This window comes from Hypanus sabinus, chromosome 10, assembly GCF_030144855.1.
Source record: "Hypanus sabinus isolate sHypSab1 chromosome 10, sHypSab1.hap1, whole genome shotgun sequence".
Lineage (NCBI taxonomy): Eukaryota > Metazoa > Chordata > Chondrichthyes > Myliobatiformes > Dasyatidae > Hypanus > Hypanus sabinus.
In genome coordinates, this window is record NC_082715.1 from 167,148,058 (window position 1) to 167,170,918 (window position 22,861).

Below are 22,861 nucleotides of genomic sequence, written 5' to 3' on the forward strand. Positions count from 1 at the left end.
TCAGATCGCCTTTATACAGGGGTCTGTGGGCGGAGCCACAGGAGCAGTCAGCAGGGGGCATGTCCAGACAGGCAGACGTAGTTCACCACAGTGTGAAAATTTGAAGATATGTTAATCCAAAGCAACGCACGGAAAACGCTGGAGTAACTCAGGGATCAGGCAGCAACTATGGAGAGGAGTGAACAAACCGAGAGCCTTCTTCGGGACAAACACTTTAAAATATTGGGAGAATGAGTCTGGCTTTTGGACACTGTTTATGCTGCTAACAAGAGAGAGAGAGAGAGAAGGTGGGGGCGGGGTGGAGATGAGATGGAGAGAGAGAGAGACATAATTTAGTGTTATGGCTTCTTCTTAAACTTAAACTCAACTGAACTCTGCATCATCTTAAGACTATTCATTTACCCCTAGACTTTGATAGAGCTTGGTTTTGATTTATATTTCCACACTTCTGCATATATCATTGCTAACCTGTATTATATGTATATTTGCTTTTTATAGTACTATATTACTTAGTTCACTAATAAATAATTTTAGTTCCAGTACCACCAGACTCCAACGTATTATTCCATTTCTGCTGGTTTGGTAACCCGGTCACGGGGTATGTGACATAATATAGAAAATTATAAAAATAAATGAAATAAAAATAATAGTCAGGGATAAGTAAATCAATTACAGTACACATATATTGAATAGATTTTAAAAACGTGCAAAAACATAAATACAGTATATTAAAAAAAAGTGATAAAGTGTCCAAGGGTACAATGTCCATTTAGGAATCGGATGGCAGAAGGGAAGAAGCTGTTCCTGAATCGGCTAGTCCTAGTGTGTGCCTTCAGGCTTCTGTACCTCGTACTTTACAGTAACAGTAAGAAAAGGGCATGCCCTGGGCGCTGGGTGTCACCAGAAGAAGCCAAAATAAAAATGCGGAGGGGAAAGAGGCTAGCTGGAAGGTGACAGGTAGGTGGGAAAGGTCAAGGGGTGGAGAAGAAAGAATCTGATAGGAGAGGAGAGTGGACCAGAGGAGAGGGAGGAGGAGGGAAACCAGAGGAAGTAAGAGGCAGGTGAGAAGTAAGAGGTCAGAGGGCAGAATATAGGAAGGCGGGGTGTGGGTTGGGATGGTCTATCATAAGGCGAGATCAATAATCATGCCATCAGGTTGGAGTATTCGTATGGAATATAAGGTGTTGCATCTCCACCCTGACGGTGTTCTCATCCCGACACAAGAGGGGGTCGTGGATGGACAGGTCAGAACGGGAATTGGAATCACTATGAAAATGTTTGGCACTGGGAAGTTCTGCTTGTGATAGATGGTGTGAAGCTACTCGACAAATTGATCCCCTAATAGATGACGTCACGCTCAGGATGGAGGAGCAACACCTTATATTCTGCTTTGTACCCTAAATCCTGATGAACTGAACTGTAGTTCACCAGTCTTGTCTATTTGAATCCAGAGCCCCAAGGGAAGCTGTATCTTCACCTGAATAATGGTCTTTTTTGACATCCTGAAGACATGCTTTTGAGTAAAGTTCCGCCTCCTATCCTATGCCAACTTCCCCAGCTGGTCTCCATCCCACTTCCCTCAGACAACTCTCACTTCCAGCACACACCAGTTTAGGTGACATGCACAAATTCACTAACTGTTCGACCTACATTCTTCACCAAATCATGCACACACGTGACAAACCCCAGTTCACTGCAAGATGACAGGAAGTGACGGTAAAGCTCAGCTCAAACAAAGAAGACAAACAAAACAAAGAGCTGAAGAGTGGTGGTGGAGGGGAAGTTGTTGTGTCTGGTGTCTAGAAGGATATGGAGAGCTCAGTGACTTTTCTAGTGGGAGGTGGCAGTGTATATGGACTGGGGATCCACAGTGAAAATAAGATGATTGGGGCCCGGGAACTTGAAATCGTTTAAAAGATTCTTGGTGTGTTGCTTGGATTTCCAGCATCTGCAGATTTTCGCCTGTTTGTGATCTGGAAATTCTGTTTGTTGTGGACGGAGCAAAGGTACTTGACACAGTGGGTCCCGATTTACATTGGGGCTCACTGATGTAGCGGAGGCCACACTGGGAGCATCAGTTACAGTAGATCAACCTGACAGACTCGCAGGTGAAGTGGTGCCTCACCTGGAAGGACGAATAGAGCTGAGGGAGGAAGAAAACTGGAGCATATAGAACTTCCCTCGCTTGCAAGGATATGTTCCAGAAGGGAGATCAGTGAGAAAAGATGAATGGAATCCTTGTGGAAAGCAGAAAGTTGGAGGGGGGAAGCTAAAGATAGGAAGGGGTTTAGTGAAGATCACCTTGCAAATCGGTAGGTTTATTTAAAAAAAGTCAGCTAGTGTGAAAGTGTTGTGTGAGCCCTGCCACCTGTCACCAGAATGCACCAGGGTGGATGATGGAGGGTTTTACAGGGATGACAAGTCACACAGGGTTCAGGCTTGTTTACAAAATGGTAATTGGTGTAGGGTTATAAGGGTTTTCACGGATGGTGAGGTTTGCATGGAACGCAGGTATTAACAGAAATGGGGGCTAGTGTAGGGGTTGGAAGAGTTTTCACAGTGGGCGAGGGGTGTGTGAATGCTTCACACTGGGGAAAAGTACTTCACTTGTACCAAAATGACACTTTTTGTCTGTAACATGCTGGAACCTGTATTGTACCAGAGTGCTTTGCTAATGATGTTCGGGCAACACAATGCTAATGGTACCTGAGCACTTGACTGCAGACCCGCAGCAGTGTTACTGGAAGAATGCCAAATACACTGAGTCAGCAGACAACAGAATCCACCCTGTCCTTGGAATTGTGTCAATTGGAGTGACTGTACTGTCAATGTTTGGTTTTTGGACAAAGCTATTACCAGTTCTTGTGCACTGCTAATCGTCCCTTCTGCAAGTAAAAAGCACTTATGATTGATCCACTCTGAGTTAATTGTTGTTGGTTGGAAGACATATTAAAAAGGTGCTTAACACCATCTCCTACCTGGACACCCATTCTTACCTGCACCCACCGCTTCCTCCAAATAGCTTTGCCATCTCACCACTATACCACACGTCATAGGAACTAAAATACCCATTCCATCCATTGAGTCTTCTCCACTAATCTATTTTCCCTCTAAACTCTATACTGCTGCTTTCTATCTGTCACCTCTGACACCCTTATTAATCAACAACCCACCATTTACTTATTTAAAGCCCATTACACCGCTGGTGCTTAGGGCAGCAACGAAGCAGTTCACCAGGATGTTGTCTGGATTAGAGGCATGAGCTACTGTGTCAGGAGAGTTTGGACAAACTTGGGCTGTTTTCTCTGGAGTGGAGGAGGATCAGGGTGACCCGAAAGAGCTTGATCAGATTATGAGAGTAATAGAGAGCGTAGATAGCTGCCATTTTTTTCCCTTCCGGGTCACAATGTCTAATACCAGAGAGCATGAATTTGGAGAGATGAGGGACCTGTGGAATTCATTGCCACAGCTCAGAGGCCCAAGTTATCAGGTTTATTTAAAACAGAGGCTGATCGGTGCTTGATCAATAAAGGTGCCAAAGGTTATGGGGAGAAGGCAGCAAAATGGGGTTAAGAAGGAAAATAAAAGACACTGGGACAGGTACAGAAAGAGGAAACTTTAAAACTAGATGTGTCGAGCACAGACAGATGGGACAGACTCCGATGGGGTTCTTGTCTGGCACGGAGCAGTGGGGCTGAGCACCGGTTCATTTTCCACTCTCGGACCTTCACTGAGACCATTTCTCATCAGTACATTTTACAAACAGTGCACTTCAATTCTCGAGTTCAGCATAAATTTATTATCAAAGTGTGTTAACCAGATGCTATCAAACAATCAATAAAAATGTTGGCAAGGTAACTCAATGCCCACCCCCAGCCTGATGAAGGGGATGGGACCAATTCCAGAGGGGGAAGGGTTGGTTGAGTCTGGGACTTTGTGAAGGAGCACTAACTTCATCCTCCTCATTCCTCTTTTCCCTTCTCACTCCCCTCCCTCACACCCCACTGCATGTGTTTGCATATGTGAGGGAGAGAGACATGTCAACCCACTTCAGCCTCCATCAATGATGGCCCCGCTCCCACAACACACTCACACTCCTGTGCACACAACAACCCTTGCGGGATCAAATAATACAAAAATTTTATGCCCTCTCTCCTGCACCAATTGCTTAGCCACGTGTTAAACTGTATATTCTTCCTATTCCAAGCACGTGGCTGTCCTGAGATCACAGGCCAGGATGAGCCGCCCTTTAAATAAGCACCTCAGTCCCTGAACTCCCTTTGCAGAACCTCGTTACTCTACCAGCCCATATCGTTACCCACATGGACCACAACCTTCACTGTTCACCCTTCTTCGAAATACTGAGTGCTCGATCGGAGATGTCCCAGACAACATACCACCCTGGAACCTCATTCTCACCCACAGATCATCCAGTCAATTACCTTCGCTAACGAATCATCTATGACCACAACTCACCCCTTTTTATGAGGGACACAGGAGGGTCCCCTGCCTTCCCACATCCTTCAAAAGGAGATTTCCACTATCCTGCCTGGCATCTCCACTGTTCTAACTGAACAAATGTAAAGAAGGCAGCAAAATTCCATCTCCAGCATAATTTTGCCTTCTCTGAGTGAAGGTTCTCTTCACTGAAACCTTAAAGAGGTAAAGCCTGAAAGTCTCCACTCCAACTCTGTCCACTCTGACACTGGGAACAACTTTAAGATCTTTTTGAGTATCCATCCTGAATGCTGAATGGCCACTGCTGAAAGCTCAAAAATAGCCTGCCCTGAACCACTGTCATTAATACACGTTCAGCAAACCTGAGTGAATCACGTCCTCTCAAGCTTCTGATCTCTCCAATTTGAGATGTGACAAAGCTCGATCGGGCAACACAAGGATGAATGACTGATTGAAACCCATCCCTCATTCAGAGCAGTTGACTACCCTCACCACAGTGTGAACCCGCCACTGTCTCTGCAGCGTGGATAAGTGTGTGAATGCCTTCCCACAGTCTCGAGCAGGTCAAAGTTCTCTTGCTGCTGAAAACAGTCTGGTGCGTAGGCAGGCGAGATGGAAGTGTGAATTCATTCCCAGTTGGAACAGATGAACGGTTTCTACTCCGTGCGAACTCGGTGATGTTCATTCAGTTGGGATGACTGGGTAAATTCCTTCACGCAGTCTGAGCAGTTGTACAGTTTGGCCCCAGTGTTTACTCGCTGAAGTTAATTCAATATGGGACTGAAAGTGATATATCTGGATACATGCAGCATAAAAATTAAAATGGATGATCTTGAAATTCAGCTAGAGCTTGGCAAGTATGACGTTGTGCATATCTCTGAAACTTGGCTAAAGGATGGCTGCCATTGGGAGCTGAATGTCCAAGGATATATGGTGCATCAGAAAGATAGGTTAACAGGCAGAGGGGGTGGTGTGTTTCTGTGTATAAGAAACAATATTAAATCATTAGAAATTGATGACATAAAACCATAGAACACTACGGCACAGTACAGGCTCTTCAGCCCTACATGTTGTGCCGACCCATATAATCCTTAAAAAAAAGTACTAAACTCACACTACCCCATAACCCTCCATTTTTCTTTCACCCATGTGCCTGTCCAAGAGGCTCTTAAATGCCCCTAATGTTTTAGCGTCCATCAGCATCCCTGGCAAGTCATTTCAGGCACTCACAACCCTCTTTGTTAAAAACTTACCCGATGTAATAAACTTCCCGCCCTTAATTTTGTACATATGCCCTCTGGTGTTTGCTATTGGTGCCCTGGGAAACAGGGACTGACTATCCACTCTATCTATGCCTCTCATAATCTTGTTGACCTCAATCAAGTCCCCTCTCATTCTTCTACGGTCCAAAGAGAAAAGTCCCAGCTCTGCTAACCTTGTTTCATATGACTTGTTCTCCAAACTAGGCAACATACTGGTAAATCTCCTCTGCACCCTCTCCATAGCTTCCACATGCTTCCAATAATGAGGTGACCAGAATTGAACACAACACACTCTAAGTGCGGTCTCACCAGAGATTTGTAGAGATAAGATCGGAGAGTTTGGAGTCTAAATGTTGGAGGTAAGAAATGGCAGTCGTATACAGTCCTCCAAACAGCAGACGGGATGTGGATTACAAATTACCACAAGAGAAAGAAATTGCATGTTGGAAGGGCAATGTCATGTTAATCGCTGGGGATTTTAACATGGAAGTGGATTGGGAAAAACAGGTCAGTACTGGACGTCAAGAGAGTGTGTTGGTAAAATGTCTAAGGGTTAGCTTTTTAGAACAGCTTGTTGCTGAGCCCACTAACGATAAGCTGTACTGGATTGGGTGATATGCAATGATGTGGAGGTGATAAGAGAGCGTAAGGTTAAGGAACCCTTAGGGAACAGTGATCACAATATGACTGAGTTCATTTTGAAATTTCTGAAGCAGAAGCTAAATTACAATGTTTGGTATTTCAGTGGAATAAAGGAAGATACAATGGCATGAGAGGGGAACTGACCAAGGTTGACTGGAAAGGGACAATAGCAGGAATGACAGCAGAACAGCAATGGCTACTGTTTCTGTGAAAATGTGGGAAGTGCAAGACAGATATATTCTACTCAAGAAGGAATTTTCAAATGGAAGACAGACATTGCCGTGGCTGATAAGTGAAGTCACAGCCAAAGTGAATGCAAAAGAGAGGGTGTACAAGGAAGCCAAAACTAGTGGGAAGATAGAGGATTGGGAAGCTTTTAAAAACTTGCAGAAGGAAACTAAGAAGGTCATTGGGAAGATAAAGATGAATTATGAAAGGAAGCTGATGACTAATATCAAAGAAGATACTAAAAGCATTTTCAAATACAGGTTTCCGCCGCTATCCGAAGGTACAGCATTCCTATGAAACCGTTTGTAAGCTGAAATGTTGTAAAATGAAGAAGCAATTACCATTAGTATATATCGGAAAAATTTTGAGCGTTCCCAAACCCAAAAAAATAACCTACTAAATCAAACCAATTAACACACAAAACCTAAAATAACACTAACATACAGTAAAAGCAGGAATGATATGATAAACATACACCCTATATAAAGTAGAAATATTGTATGTACAGTGTAGTTTCACTTATCAAACTCCTGAAGACAGTGAACCAAAATCGATTTGAGAAAACAATTCGGCACATAAACGCATGTGCAAACAACTGCCCACACAAGGCTTCATGGTCATTGTAGTCTTCGTAGGGGTAAACACATGTATAAAGTAGGCGTCTTTTTTTTCGTAGAAGTGAAAATTCTCTTTGGTTAACAAAAACAGATAATAATGTAGGTCTTTCATAACAGCGAGCTGTCGTAAAGTGAATGTTCAAAAAACGGGGGCCACCTGTATGTAAGTGGTAAAAGAGAGTTCAGGGTAGATTTAGGACCAATAGAAAACGATACTGGAGATATTGTAATAAGAGACACGGAGATGGCAGAGGAACGGAATGTATATTTTGCATCAGTCTTCCCAGCAGGAGACATATGCAGTATACTGGACATTCAGAAGTGTAAGGGAAATGAAGTATGTCCAGTGAAAATTATAACTGAAAAGGTGCTCAGGAAGCTTAATGGTCTGAGGGTGGATAAATCTCCCAGACCTGATTGAATGCACCCTCTGGTTCTGAAGGAAGTAGCTGGAGAGATTGTGGAGGCATGAACAACGGTCTGTCTAGACTCAATATATCCTGGCGTAGTACTGGAGGATTGAAGAATTGTAAATGTTACTCTGCTATGTAAGAAGGGTGGGAGGCAGCAGAAAGGGAATTATAGACCTGTTAGCCTGACTTCAGTGATTGGGAAGTTGTTGGAATCGATTGTTAGGGACAAGATTACAGGGTACCGATAGGCACATGACAAGGTAGCCCAAACCCAGCATGGTTTCCTAAAAGCAAAATTCTGCCTGACTAACCTACTGCAATTCTTTGAGGAAATTACAAGCAGGGTAGACAAAGGAGATGTAGTAGATATGGTGTACTTGGATTTTCAGTGGCCTTTGACAACATGCTGCACATCAGGCTGCCAGCATGATAAGAGCCTTTGGAATTAGAGGGAAGTTACCAGCATAGATGGAGCATGGGATTAATGGGATACTATTCTGACTGGCTGCCAGTTACTACTGGAATTCCACAGTGGTCGGTGTTTGGACCACTGCTTTTTACTTTGTATGTCAATGATTTAGACTATGTGATTAATAGATTTGTGGCTAGATCTGCTGATGATACAAAAATAGGTAGAAGAGTGGGTAGTGCTGAGGAAACAGAGAGCTTGCAGAGAGATTTAGTTAGTTAGAATGGGTACAGAAGTAGCCAGTGAAATACACTGCTGGAAAGAGTATGGTCATGCACTTTGGTGGAAGAAATAAACAGGCAGATGCTTATTTATATCAGGAGAGAATTCAAAATGCAGAGATGCAAAGGAACTTAGGAGTCCTTCTGCAGGAAACCCTAAAGGTTAACCTCTAGATTGAGTTGGTGGTGAAGAAGGCGAATGCAATAGTGTCATTCACTTCTAGAGGTATACACTATAAGACAAAGGATGTGATGTTGAGGCTCTATAAGGAAATTGTGAGACCACACTTGGAGTATCGTGTGCAATTTTCGGCTCCTTACTTTAGAAGGGATGTACTGACATTGGAGAGTGTTCAGAAGAATGATTCCAGACATGAAAGAGTTACCGTACGAGAGCGTCTGGCAGCTCCTGGATTGTATTCCCTGGATTTCAGCAGAATGTGGTGGGGTGGGGGGGAATGGTGATCTCATGGAAACATTCTGAATGCTAAAAGCACTGAAGGGATTAGATATGGGAAAGTTATTTCCCATGGTAGGGGAGATTTGGAGAAGAAAACATGACTTCAGGATTAAAGTACATCCATTTAGATCAGAGAACCACATTCAGATCAGATGAATGTCTTCTCTCTGCTATGAAGTCGCTTATTCACCTTCAGAGTAGATAACCCAGTGAATTCCTTACCAAATTCAAAGCAGGTGAACAGTCTCTCCGCAGTGTGAACTTGCTGATGACCGAGCAAATACCTTCCCACATTCACAGCAAGTGAATGGCTTCACTCCACTGTGAATTTGCTGGTGACTCTGTAGGCTGGACGAGTGAATGAATCCCTTCCCAGTCCAAGCAGGTGAACGGTATTCTCGGCAGTGTTAACTCGCTGATGTAAGTTCTGTTCAGAAGACAGAGCAAATCCCTTTGAAATTTCAGAGCAGGTGAACGGCTTCACTCCAATGTGAACTCGCTGATGTTCCTTCAGATTACCTGACCTGTTGAATCCTTTCCCACATTCAAGGCAGGTGAACGGCCTCTCCCCAGTGTGAACTCATTGATGTACCTTCAGTTCAGATGACAGAGCAAATCCCTTCCCACATTCAGAGCAAGCGAATGGCTTCTCCCCAGTGTGAACTCGCTGGTGTAACTTCAGACTACCTGACTGGGTGAATCCTTTCCCACAGTCTGAGCAAATGAATGGCCTCTCCCCAGTGTGAACTCACTGATGATGTACCAGGTGGCTTGACCAGATGAATCTTCTCCCACATTCAGAGCAGATGAACGGCTTCTCCCCAGTGTGAACCCGCTAATGTAACTTCAGTTCAGATGACAGAGCAAATCCTTTCCCACATTCAGATCAGGTGAACGGCTTCTCACCAGTGTGAACTCACTAGTGTAACTTCAGATTACCTGACTTGCTGAATCCTTTCCCACAGTCTGAGCATGTGAATGGCCTCTCCCCAGTGTGAACTCACTGATGTAACTTCAGTTCAGATGACCGAGCAAATCTTTTCCCACATTCAGAGCAAGTGAATGGCTTCTCCCCTTTGTGAACTCGCTGATGTAACTTCAGATTACCTAACTTGAATCCTTTCCCACATTCAGAGCAAGTGAATAACCTCTCCTGAAAGTGAACTAACAGATGTTGTAGAAGCTGATTTGACAGAATGTAACTTTTCCTACAGTCTGAGCAGGTGAATGGCCTCTCCCCAGTGTGAACTCGCTGATGTACTTTCCATTCAGATGACCAAGCAAATCTCTTCCCACACTCAGAGCAAGTGAAGGGCATCTCCCTGTGTGAACTTGCATGTGTCTCTGCAGCCTGGACAAGTGAATGAATCCATCCCTCAGACTGAGCAGGTGAATGGTCTCTCCCCAGTGTAAACTAACTGATGTTGTAGCAGGTGGCTTCCCTGGATGAATTCTTTCTCACATTCAGAGTAAGTGAATGGCCTTTCCCCAGCGTGAACTGGCTGGTGTAAGTTCAGACTACCTAACTGGGTGAATCCTTTCCCACAGTCGGAGCATGTGAATGGCCTCTCCCCAGTGTGAACTCGCTGGTGTCTCTGTAGGCTGGACGAGCGAGTGAATCCCTTCCCACATTCTGAGCATATGAATGGCCTCTCCATTGTAGCTTGTGGCTAACTGATGTAGCAGGTGGCTTGACTCGATGAATCCTTTCCCACATTCAGAGCAGGTGAACGGCTTCTACACAGTGTGAACTCGCTGGTGTAACTTCAGTTCAGATGACCTAGCAAATCCTTTCCCACATTCAGAGCAGATGAAAAGCTTCTCCCCAGTGTGAACTCGCTGGTGTATCTTCAGATCACCTGACTTTGTAAATCCTTTCCCACAGTCTGAGCAGGTGAACGGCTTCTACACAGTGTGAATTCGCTGGTGTAACTTGAGATTAGCTGACTGGGTGAATCCTTTCCCACAGTCTGAGCATGTGAATGGCGTCTCTCCAGTGTGGACTCGCTGATGTAACTTGAGTTTATATGACTGAGCAAATCCCTTCCCACATTCAGAACAAGTGAACGGCTTTTCCCCAGTGTGAACTTGCTGGTGTAACTTGAGATTACCCGAATGGGCGAATCCTTTCCCACAGACTGAGCATGTGAATGGCCTCTCCCCAGTGTGGACTCGCTGATGTAACTTCAATTTATATGACTGAGCAAATCCCTTCCCACATTCAGAGCAAGTGAATGGCTTTTCCCCAGTGTGAACTCGCTGGTGTAACTTGAGATTTGCTGACTGGGTGAATCCTTTCCCACAGTCTGAGCATGTGAATGGCCTCTCCCCAGTGTGGATTCGCTGATGTAACTTCAGCTTATATGACTGAGTAAATCCCTTCCCACATTCAGAGCAAGTGAACGGCTTCTCCCCAGTGTGGACTCGCTGGTGTAACTTGAGATTACCTGAATGGGCAAATCCTTTCCCACATTCAGAGCAAGTGAATGGCCTTTCCCCAGTGTGAACTAACAGATGTTGTAGCAGCTGATTTGACAGAATGAATCCTTTCCCACAGTCTGAGCAGGTGAACGGCCTCTCCCCAGTGTGAACTCGCTGGTGACTCTGTAGGCTGGACAAGTGTCTGAATTCTTTCCCGCAGTCTGAGCAGGTGAATGGCCTCTCCCCAGTGTGAACTCGCTGATGTAACTTCAGTTCACATGACCGAACAAATCCCTTCCCACATTCAGTGCAGGCGAACAGCTTCTGCCCAGTGTGAACTCGCTGATGTACCTTCCGTTCAGATGACCGAGCAAATCCCTTCCCACATTCAGAGCAAGTGAATGGCTTCTCTCCAGTGTGTACTCGCTGATGTAACTTAAGTTCAGATGACCGAGCAAATCCCTTCCCACATTCAGAGCAAGTGAATGGCTTCTCCCCAGTGTGGACTCGCTGATGCTCCTTCAGATGAAATGAATTGGTGAATCCTTTCCCACAATCTGAGCAGGTGAATGGCTTCTCCCCAGTGTGTATTCGCTGGTGACTCTGTAGGCTGGACAAGTGAATGAATCCCTTCCCACAGTCTGAGCAGGTGAATGATCTCTCCCCAGTGTGAACTAACTGATGATGTAGCAGTTGGCTTGACTGGATGAATCCTTTCCCACATTCAGAGCAGGTGAACGGCCTCTCACCAGTGTGAACTCGCTGATGTAACTTCAGTTCAGATGACCGAACAAATCCCTTCCCACATTGAGAGCAGGTGAGCGGCCTCTCCCCAGTGTGAACTCGCTGATGTGACTTCAGTTCAGATGACTGAGCGAATCCCTTCCCACATTCAGAGCAGCTGAACGGCTTCTCCCCAGTGTGAACTCGCTGATGTAACTTGAGGTCAGATGACCTAGCAAATCCTTTCCCACATTCAGAGCAGGTGAAGGGCTTCTCCCCAGTGTGAACTCGCTGATGTAACTTCAGTTCAGATGACCTAGCAAATCCTTTCCCACATTCAGAGCAGCTGAACGGTTTCTCCCCAGTGTGAACTCGCAGATGTAACTTCAGTTCAGATGACCCAGCAAATCCTTTCCCACATTCAGAGCAAGTGAATGGCTTCTCCCCAGTATGAACTCGCTGGTGCGACTTCAGATTACCTGACTGGGTGAATCCTTTCCCACATTCAGAGCAGGTGAACGGCCTCTCCCCAGTGTGAACTCGCTGATGTAACTTCAGTTTAGATGACTGAGCAAATCCCCTCCCACATTCAGAGCAGGTGAACGGTTTCTCCCCAGTGTGAACTCGCTGATGTTCCTTCAGATTACCTGAACTGGTGAATCCTTTCCCACATTCAGAGCAGGTGAACGGCTTCTCCCCAGTGTGAACTCGCTGATGTAACTTCAGTTCAGATGACCTAGCAAATCCCTTCCCACATTCAGAGCAAGTGAATGGCCTCTCCTTAACGTGAAGTAACTGATGTTGTAGCAGCTGATTTGACTGAATGAATCCTTTCCCACAGTGTGAGCATGTGAATGGTTTCTCCATAATGTCAACTCGCTGGTGTCTCTGTAAGCTGGAGGAGTGAGTGAATCACTTTCCATAGCCTGAGCAGGTGAGTGGCTTCTCCCCGGTGTGAACTCGCTGGTGCGACTTCAGATTACCTGACTGAGTGAACCCTTTCCCACACAGAGCAGGTGAATGGCCTCTCCCCGGTGTGAACTCGGTGGTGTCACTGTGGTGTGGTTAAGTGTGTGAATGCCTTCCCACCGTCCGAGTGGGTCAATGTCCTCTCACTGGTGAATTTTCTGATATACCTTTACCATCAATAACAGAATGGCTTCCCGCTTGCAGAACAGGTGGAAAATCTCACTATGATGTGAACTTGCTAACGTATCTTCAGACTGGATGACCGAGTAGTTCCCTTCCCACACAGAGCAGGTGAATGCCCTGTACTCACTGGCGTGTCTGTGGGTAGGCTGTGAGTGAATCCCTTCCCACACTGAGAGAAGGAGAATGATATTTCACTGCGATCAATTCAGAAAGTCAGACATTTGAATCCCTTGTACAATCAATGCAGTTGAAGATCTCCAGTGAACAAATGTTTGTGTGTTCTCAGCTCCCGATTCCAACGAATTTCACAGAGTTAGAACAGAAAATTTCATTTCAGACAAAGAATACATTACCAATCAGGTTGAGATAATTCTTCATCTCCAAGGATCGACAGCAGATGCGTTGGTGTTGCAAAGAAAATATCTGGTCACTCCTTCAATATCCAGAGTCAGCAAAACTGATGTGTTGTTGGGTTTGAGATTCCCGTGCACAAGTGTTCTGCCATTTCAAACCTGTAAAAATATTTGCAAAAGACATCAATGGGTGAAGGACAATATTTCAGGAGAGATTTTCATCTGTGGTGAGAGCTTATGAACATAAGAAATAAGAGCAGCAGTAGGTCATCTGGCCCTGGATTCATCTCCACTTCCCTGCCTTTACCCCATAACCCTTAATTCCCTTACTATGCCAAAATCTATCCAACCTTGTCTTAAACATATTTACTAAGGTTGCCTCCACTCTTTCATTGGGCAGAGAAATCCACAGATTCACCACCCTTTGGGAAAAGCAGTTCCTCCGCATCTCCATCCCAATTTCCCCCGTATCTTCAGGCAATGTCCTCTTGCTCTAGTCTCATCTACCAGTGGAAACAACTTATCTACCTCTATCTTATCTATTCCTTTCATAATCTTACATGTTTCTATGTGATTTCCACTGAATGTGAGCTCTGGCATCACAATTTTACCAATTTCAACTCAAGCTGGGGATATTCAACTTGAGATATACCCCAGGCAACTGTGGGAAGTGAGGGAGGAAATTGCTGAGCCTCTGGCGATGATCTTGGCACATCAATAGGGACAGGAAACGTACCAGAGGATTGGAAGTCATTGTTACCTTGTTCAAGAAAGGGAGTAGAGTTAAGCCAGGAAATTACAGACCAGTGGTTCTTTCTTCAGAGCAGGGCAAGTTGTTGGAGAAGCTCCTGACAGGCAGTATTTATGAGCATTTGGAGAAGCATAATCTGATGTGGGAGAGCCAGCATGGCTCGGTCTAGGCAGATCCTACCTTACGAACCTGATTGAATTCTTTGAGAATGTAACAAAACACACTGATGAAGGTGGAGCATTGGATGTAGTGTGCATGGCTTTCAGTAAGACTTTTGCTAAGATTCCTCATGCGAGGCTCATTCAGAAAGTAACGAAGCAAGTATCCAAGTAGATCTTGCTTTGTGGATCCAGAATTGGTTTGCCCACAGAAGCCAAAAGGTGATTGTAGATGGTTTGTGTACTGCATGGAGGACGGTGACCAGTGGTGTTCCGCAGGGATCTGTTCTGAGACTCCTTCTCTTTGTGATTTTTATAAATTATCTTGATGAGGAAGTAGAAAGGTGGGTGAGTAAATTTGCTAACTTAGGGTGTTATGAATAATCTGGACAGTTGTCAGGGGTTGCAGCGGGACATTGATAGGATGCAGAACTGGCAGATGGAGCTCAACTTAGATAAGTGTGCTGTGGTTTATTTGGGTACGTCACATCTGAAGACAGAATACAGTATTAGGTTAGGACTCTTGGCAGCGTGGAGGATCAGCGAGATCTTGGGGGTCCATGTCAATTTTACACTCAAAGCTACAGTGCTGATTGACATTGTTGTTAAAAAAGCCTTCATCAACCATGGAACTGAGTTCAAGAGTGGTGAGGTAATGTAAAACTACATAAAACTTTATTTATACCCCACTTAGAGTACTGTGTTCAGTTACTGATTACAGGAAGGATGTGGATACTATAGAAAGAGTGCAGAGGAGATTTACAAGGATGTTGCAAGGATTGGAGAACACACTGTATGAGAATAGGTTGAGCAAACTTTGGAGCAACGGAAGATGAGAGGTAACTTGACAGTTGTGTATAAGGTGATGAAAAGGATTGATCGTGTGGATAGCCGGAGGATTTTTTCTAAAGCTGAATTGGCAAACACGTGGGCACAGTTTTAAGGTGCTTGGAAGTGGGATCAAAGGGGATGCCAGAGGTAGGTTTTTCACATAGAGTAGTAGGTGCATAGAATGCATTGCTAGCGATGATGGTAGAGGCAAATACCATAGAGTCTTTTAAGAGAATCACAGACATGTACATGGAGCTTCAAAAACCAGAGTGCAATATGGTTGGGAAATCCAAGGCAGTTTCTAGAATAGGTTACATGGACGGCGCAACACTGTGGGCCGAAGGGCCTGTAATATATTGTAGATTTCTATATGCACTCATCTTCTAACAAGGCATGGATCAGACTGACTGACCCATCAAATTCTCTGACTTTATTCCTGTCTGTATCAATCAACTAACGACTTGGCTCAATTTGCCTCTGTCCTTTGGTATTATTTCAAGTTCTGGTCATGGTCCACAATACTACAAAGAGCATTTGTTACTACATGTACGACCCTGGAGATTTACTAATTACTTGGATCACCTCCCACCAGCTGATTGACAGTGATGAACCCATCAACGGCAATGCCAATGAATATAAAGTGCAGGGCAGTGGTTATTCTCATTGAAGTACGGCACTTTGGTGATGTGAAAGCCACAATTCACTCGTCATCGAGGCAAAGGTGTTTCATGTCATTATTTACCCATACAGAGCTAAATCTGACAGGTTTTATTTCCATACCACAGTAATTGACATTTTCACTGACTGGAAGGTCAACTGATATTAACTGGGAACTATATTTTTGTTCCGAGTTCATAATCGCTGGAATTACATAGCTGAAGCTCGGCAGTGTTTGGTAGATACATCCGCTCGCACTTCCTTCGACTTCTGGGACAACACCGGTACCACTGCCCATGGCTGCCTATTTACCCAGAAGCCCTCACGAAGAGAAACCTCCCTGCCCGCCATCGAAAGGTACAGGAATGCGCATGCACCGCAAAACTGCTGACACTGGCACCAGGGCCTACGAGTTCCCTGGGACCCGAGTACGGATTTGGGGGCTGAGAGAGAGGGAGAGGACCAGGACTGTTTTGGGATTGAGGACCAGTGTGCCTGGAAATTACAGTAATTCTACTGTCGCGTTTCAGACGGCGGTGATTAAGAGCCATCCGGTTTCCGCTCTTACCTGCGTCCGAATGTTGTCAGCTTCTCGTCTACTCAGCGCATGCGCGATATCCGGGATTGGTCGCGCCGACCGCGCATGCGCATTGGTTCAAACAGGAGAAAATCCGCAGATGCGGAAATCCAAAGCAACACCTGCAAAATGCTGGAGGAGCTCACGTGAGCAGGTAGCAACTATGGAGAGGAGTGAACAGTTGGCGTTTCAGACCGAATCCTTCTTCAGGTCTGGAAAGGAAGGGAGGGAGTCATAATGTAGGGGGAGATGAGGTGATTGGTGAAAACGGGAGAGGGGGAGGAGTAAAGTCAAGAGCTGTGAAGTTGATTGGTGAAAGAGATACAGTGCTGGAGAAAAATAATAATATAAATAATTTATTGATCCCGAGTGGGAAATTCTTAGGTTACAGCAGCAATATTTAAAATCACACTTAGTAGTGTGCAGACTTAGTTACTTATTTACTTTACTTTATTATCATCAAACAATTGATACTAGAGCGTACAATCATCACGGCGATATTTGATTCTGCGCTTCGAGCTCCCTGAAGTACAAATCGAATTAAATATAATAAAAATTTAAATTATAAATCATAATTAGAAAATAGAAAAGGGAAAGTAAGGCAGTGCAAGTCAGGTCCGGATATTTGGAAGGTACGGCCCAGATCCGGGTCAGAATCTGTTCAGCAGCACACACAAAATGCTGGTGGAACACAGCAGGCCAAGCAGCATCTATAGTAGAAGCACTGTCGACGTTTCGGGCCGGGACCCTTCGTCAGGACCAACTGAAAAGAAAGTTACTAAGGGATTTGAAAGTAGGAGGGGGAGGGGAAATGATAGGAGAAGACCAGAGGGAGCGGGATGAAGCTAAGAGCTGGAAAGGTGATTGGCTAAAGGATACAGAGCTGGAGAAGGGAAAGGATCACGGGACGGAAGACCTAGGGAGAAAGAAAGGGGGAGGGGAGCACCAGAGGGAGATGGTGAGAGGCAGAGAGAGAGAAAAAAAAACATATAAATATGTCAGGGATAGGGTAAGAAGGGGAGGAGGGGCATTAACGGAAGTTAGAGAGGTCAATGTTCGTGCCATCAGGTTGGAGGCTACCCAGCCGGTATATAATATGTTGTTCCTCCAACCAGTCACGTAGGGAGCGATCCCTACGGAAAGCAGAAAGGAGGAGGGAGGGAAAGATGTGCTTGGTAGTGCGTAGGTGGCGGAAGTTACGGAGAATTATATGTTGGACCTCGAGGCTGGTGGGGTGGTCGGTGAGGACAAGGGACGCTCTGGATCTCTTTATTGCTAATTGCCGACGGGACATCAACCGTCTCGACTTCACCACACCGTGTTTCAATTCCAACCTCACTCCTTCCAAATGCTCTGCTCGCTGCTCCCTCCGCAGCAATCCCAACCTCACTATAAAACCCGCTGATAAGGGGCGAGCTGTTGTTGTCTGGCGTACTGACCTCTACCTGGCCGAGGCACGACGACAACTCTCGAATACCTCCTCTTATTTACCCCTTGATCATGACCCCACTAAGGAGCACCAGGCCACTGTCTCCGATATCATCACCAACCATATCAGCTCTGAGGATCTCCCATTCACTGCAACCAACCTCATAGTTCCCATACCCAACACTTCCCATTTCCACCTCCTACCTCTTATGTGTGATGAGGAAACCATGGGGAGATGGGGTCCAGAGTATGCTGCTAACGAGAGAGAGAGATAAAGGGGGGAGAGGCGCCATGCTACACATGCTGTTAATGAGAGAGACACAATGATTTAAAATTATGGTTTATTTGCTGATTGTTGACTTTACTTTCGAGGACTCTGCCTGCTTGAGTGAATCCTTGCTGACACAGCAGTGTGATGTCAGGTGCCTGCTGAGACAGGAGGGTGTGGCCAGTTTGATGGACATGGACATGGTCAGTTGATTGATGGCTGGTACCCCTGGCAGGGGAGATAAAAGACGGGTCTGCTAAGACACAGGGAGATACGCCCTTGGACACTGATCGAGTGTTGTGCACCCACAGGAAGGTGGGGGCTTGGAGGACCGAGTCAGGAGATCGGTCACAAAGCTCACAGTGTGACGGCAGGACAGGTCAGGGCTTGTGTGTGTGTTCACTCACGCTAGAGCGAGGAGTCCACCACAGAAGAACGGTCTGGCCGAGAATGGAGGGGTCATAACCGAAAGACCACATCAGTACAACGGAACAAGAAGACAACGGAAGGTTTGCCTGCTGCAGCTGCTCACATCTCGCTCACTCTCTCTCTCCCTCTGCAACGACACAAAATCAACTACCTCAATTTAATCTGAACCGAACTGAACTCTGTATTATCTTAAGACTATTCATTTACCCCTAGACTATGATAGAGTTTGGTTCTGATTCTTATTCCTACAGTTCTGTATTTATCATTGCTAACCCGCTTTATATGTATACTAGCATTTTTTTTGGTATTATATTATTCGATTTACTAGTAAACACTTTTAGTTACGGTACCACCAGACTCCAACGTATCATTCCATTTCTGCTGGTTTGGTAACCCGGTCATGGTGTACGTGACAAATTGGGGGCTCGTCTCGGGATTTGAATTTCAAATTGGGGCCTCCTCTTGAGATTTGAATTTCAATTGGACCTCGAATTGGGATTTTGAACAGCAGTCCAATTGGTTGTTAAATTGATCGGGGTAAATTCCCTTATCTGATCTATTTGTGTGGGAAACCAGAAAGGAAAACAGCAGAAATGGAGATTGACAAGTTTTTAACGGAACCAACTTCAGAGGCCTCAGAGGATGCCAGAAAGTTGGAATTGTTTAATATTGTGAAACGGTTGAAACTTGTGAGGGTGAAACCGGCAATGAGGAAGTTGGAGATACAGAGAGCCATAGTTGACCATTATGAATCTGAAGGGGTGTTTTCCGAAGAGGTGCGGGAGATGTTTCCCCCCACCCACTCTGGTCTTCTATCATTTCGCATTCCCCCTCCCCCTCCTACTTTCAAATCGCTTAGTATCTTTCCTTTCAGTTAGTCCTGACGAAGGGCCTCGGCCCGAAACGTTGACAGTTCTTCTCCTATAGATGCTGCCTGGCCTGTTGTGTTCCACCAGCATTTGGCGTGTGCTGCTTGAATTTCCAGCATCTGCAGATTTCCTTGTGTCTGTTCAGCAGTCTTATCACAGTCGGAAAGAAGCTGTTCCCAAATCTGGCCGTACGAATCTTCATGCTCCTGAACCTTCTCCCGGAGGGAAGAGGGATAAAAAGTGTGTTGGCTGGGTGGGTCGTGTCCTTGATTATCTTGGCAGCACTGTTCCGACAGCGTGCGTTGTAAAGTGAGTCCAATGTTAAAAGATTGGTTTGTGTGATGTGCTGGGCTATGTTCACGATCTTCTGCAGCTTCTTCCAGTCTTGGACAGGCCAACTTCCATAAAAGGTTGTGATGCACCCTAGGAGAATGCTTTCTTCGGTGCACTTATAAAAATTAGTGATGGTTTTAGGGGACAGGCCAAATTTCTTCAGCTTTATCAGGAAGTAAAGGCGCTGTGGACCTTCTTGGCAGTGGATTCTGCTTGGTTAGACCAAGTCAGGTCATTTGTGATATTCACCCCGAGGAACTTAAAGCTTTTGACCTGTCCCACCTGCGCACCACCGCTGTAGATGGGGTTGTGCGGTCCGCTACTCCTTCTGAAGTCAACAACCAATTCCTTTGTCTTGCTGACGTTGAGGGATAGGTTATTGTCTTCGCACCATGCCACCAGATTCTAAAAATAAACTAATCAGTAATTTAGTAGACTTTACTAAAAATAAAGTAAGAATAATATGATACACAATAATACATTACCAATGTGCAATAATAATGTACGAAACAATATTGCAGAGACTATTGAACTACGATCTGTTGCAGAAAGGTGGACTGAACTGACTTTATGTCTTACATCCTTCACATACATGTGGAGTAAAAATGTTTACGTTACGCCTCTGTCTAAATGTGCAATCATAGTAATTTGTAATAAGTAGAACAGTCAATGTAACATAGAAATACACTCAAATCAGCGTGAGTTAATCACTCTGATTTCTGGTGGAAGAAGCTGTCCCAGAACCTGTTGGTCCTGGCTTCTATGCTGTGGTGGCGTTGCCCCGATGGCATCGGCTGGAATAGATTGGTATCGGGGTGACTCAGGTGCCCAATGATCCTGCGGACCCTGTTTTACAAATCTGTCTTTGTAAATTTCCTGACTCATTGAAAGTACGCTGGGCCGTCCGCACCACTCTCTGCTGAATCCTGCGATGAAGGGAGGTACAGTTCCCATACCAGGCAGTGAGGCAGCCAGTCAGGATGCTCTCAGTTGTGACCTTATAGAAAGTTCTTAGGATTTGAAAGCCTATACCAAACTTCCTCAACCGTCTGAGTTGTAAAAGGTGCTGTTGTGCCTTTTTCACCGCACAGCTTAGACCATAAGACCATACGACAAAGGGGCAGAAGTCGGCCGTTCGGCCCATCGAGTTAGCTCCGCCATTTCGGTTAGCTGTCGGTGCGAGCAGCGGAGCGAGAGTAAGGCGTGCTCGTGATCGACATACGACTGGAGATCGGAGGATCAGCCGTTGAAGGTAGGCCGAGACCTTCGGACCTACCTGGAGAATACCTGAGGAGGAAGGTAAAGCTGCGCAAGCGCGGGTGACGTCAGTGGCGAGCGCGGGCTTTAAAATGCGACCCACTTTCAGGAGCGGGCAGCGTCGGTGCGGGCAGCGGGTGCGCAGGAGCAGAGTGCTGGGCTTTGGCTTAGCGGGCTTCGGCGCAAGAGGACTTCGACAAGAAGCCTGCTTTTCAATTATTCTGACTAATCTGGGATCAGGTAATGTGGGAGACGGTTAGAGCAGTGGTGTGACCCGTATGCAGTATGTGGGAGTTCAGGGTCAACACAGTTGTCCCTGATGACTACACCTGCAGTAGGTGCATCCAGCTGCAGCTCCTATCAGACCGAGTTAGGGAATTGGAGCAGGAGCTGGATGAACTACGGATCGTTCGGGAGGCAGAGGCAGAGAGATAGATAAGAGTTATCGGGAGGCAGTCACACCGAAAAGACAGGAGGTAGGCAAATGGGTGACAGTCAAGAGAGGCAGGGGGAGCAGACAGAGAGAGCAGTGCACCCCTGTGGCCGTTCCCATCATCAATAAGTATACTGTTTTGGATACTGTTGGTGGGGATGACCTACCAGGAACAAGCTGCAGTGGCCCTGTCTCTGGCACTGAGGTTGGACCCTCGACTAGGAAGGGGACGAGGGAAGGGTATGTACAAGGGAAGGGAGCGGTATTGATAGGGGATTCTATAGTCAGGGGGACGGATAGGAGATTTTGTGGGGAAGATCGGGAGTCTCGGATGGTATGTTGCTTCCCTGGTGCCAGGGTCCGAGACATCTCAGATCGGGTGCAGGTTATTCACGAGAGGGAGGGCAAGAATCCAGATGTTGTGATCCATGTAGGGACCAATGACGTGGGTAGGATGAGTGAGGGGGCCCTGCGTAGGGAGTTCAGGTAGTTAGGTACGAAGCTGAAGAGCAGGATCTCCAGGGTAACAATCACAGGATTGCTACCTGTGCCACGTGCGAGTGAGGCAAGGAACAGGAGGATTATAAAGATTAATACGTGGCTGAGAGGATGGTGCAGGAGGGAGGGCTTCAGGTTTGTAGATAATTGGGCCTTGTTCCAGGGAAGGTGGGATCTGTTCCGACGGGACGGTTTACACCTGAACTGGAGCGGTACTAACATTCTTGCAGGGAAGATTGCTAGAAATTCTGTGGGGGGGGGGTTAAACTAAATTTGCAGGGAACGGGGATCCAGAATGTGAGAGAGGATAGCGAGAGGAAGAATAAAGGACAGGTGGGGACTACACAGTTCCAGAATATTAAGTGTGTAGTAGAGGAAGGTGGGGCGGAACAAGTGATAAGGAGGACTCGTGTACAGAGGGATGGTCTGACGGAACATGTAGTTAAATGTGTTGAACGAATAAGTAAATGTAGGAAGGACAACAAAATTCTAGGGGCGTATAGCCCGATGGGAGTTCGGGGAGCTGGGTTAAGCACAATAGGCAGCGATTCAAACAGAGAGAGAAGAAATGGGTTAAAAATTCTATATCTGAATGGACGAAGTGTCAGGAATAAGGCAGATGAGTTTGAAGCCCAGGTGCGAATGGGTAACAATGATGTTGTTGGGATAACGGAGACAGGCTGCAGGGGGATCAGACCTGGGAAATGAATGTACAAGGGTATACGTGCTATCGTAGGAACAGAAATGTGGGCAGAGGGGGTGGGGTGGCCCTGTTGGTGAGGAATGAGATTCAGTCCTTTGCAAGGGGGGACATAGAGTCAGGTTGGAGTTTTTCGAGGATGTAACCAGGAAGTTATACGGGGGAGATCCAGTGGATGTAGTGTACCTCGATTTTCAGAAGGCATTTGATAAGGTCCCACATAGAAGATTGGTGGGTAAAATCAAAGCTCTTG

General features: G+C 45.8%; 1 protein-coding gene across 1 annotated transcript; it reads right to left on the minus strand.

The window, feature by feature from the left end:
- Nucleotides 1-286: 286 nt before the first annotated feature.
- On the minus strand, nt 287-16,659 carry LOC132401310 (zinc finger protein 721-like). The gene is made up of 3 exons (XM_059983433.1): nt 16,385-16,659; nt 8,993-13,578; nt 287-5,436 (listed from the first exon to the last, which is right to left on the minus strand). The coding sequence occupies exon 2, from the start codon at nt 12,779-12,781 to the stop codon at nt 10,676-10,678; it is 2,106 nt and encodes a 701-aa protein (XP_059839416.1). The 5' UTR covers nt 12,782-13,578; nt 16,385-16,659; the 3' UTR covers nt 287-5,436; nt 8,993-10,675.
- Nucleotides 16,660-22,861: the final 6,202 nt, after the last annotated feature.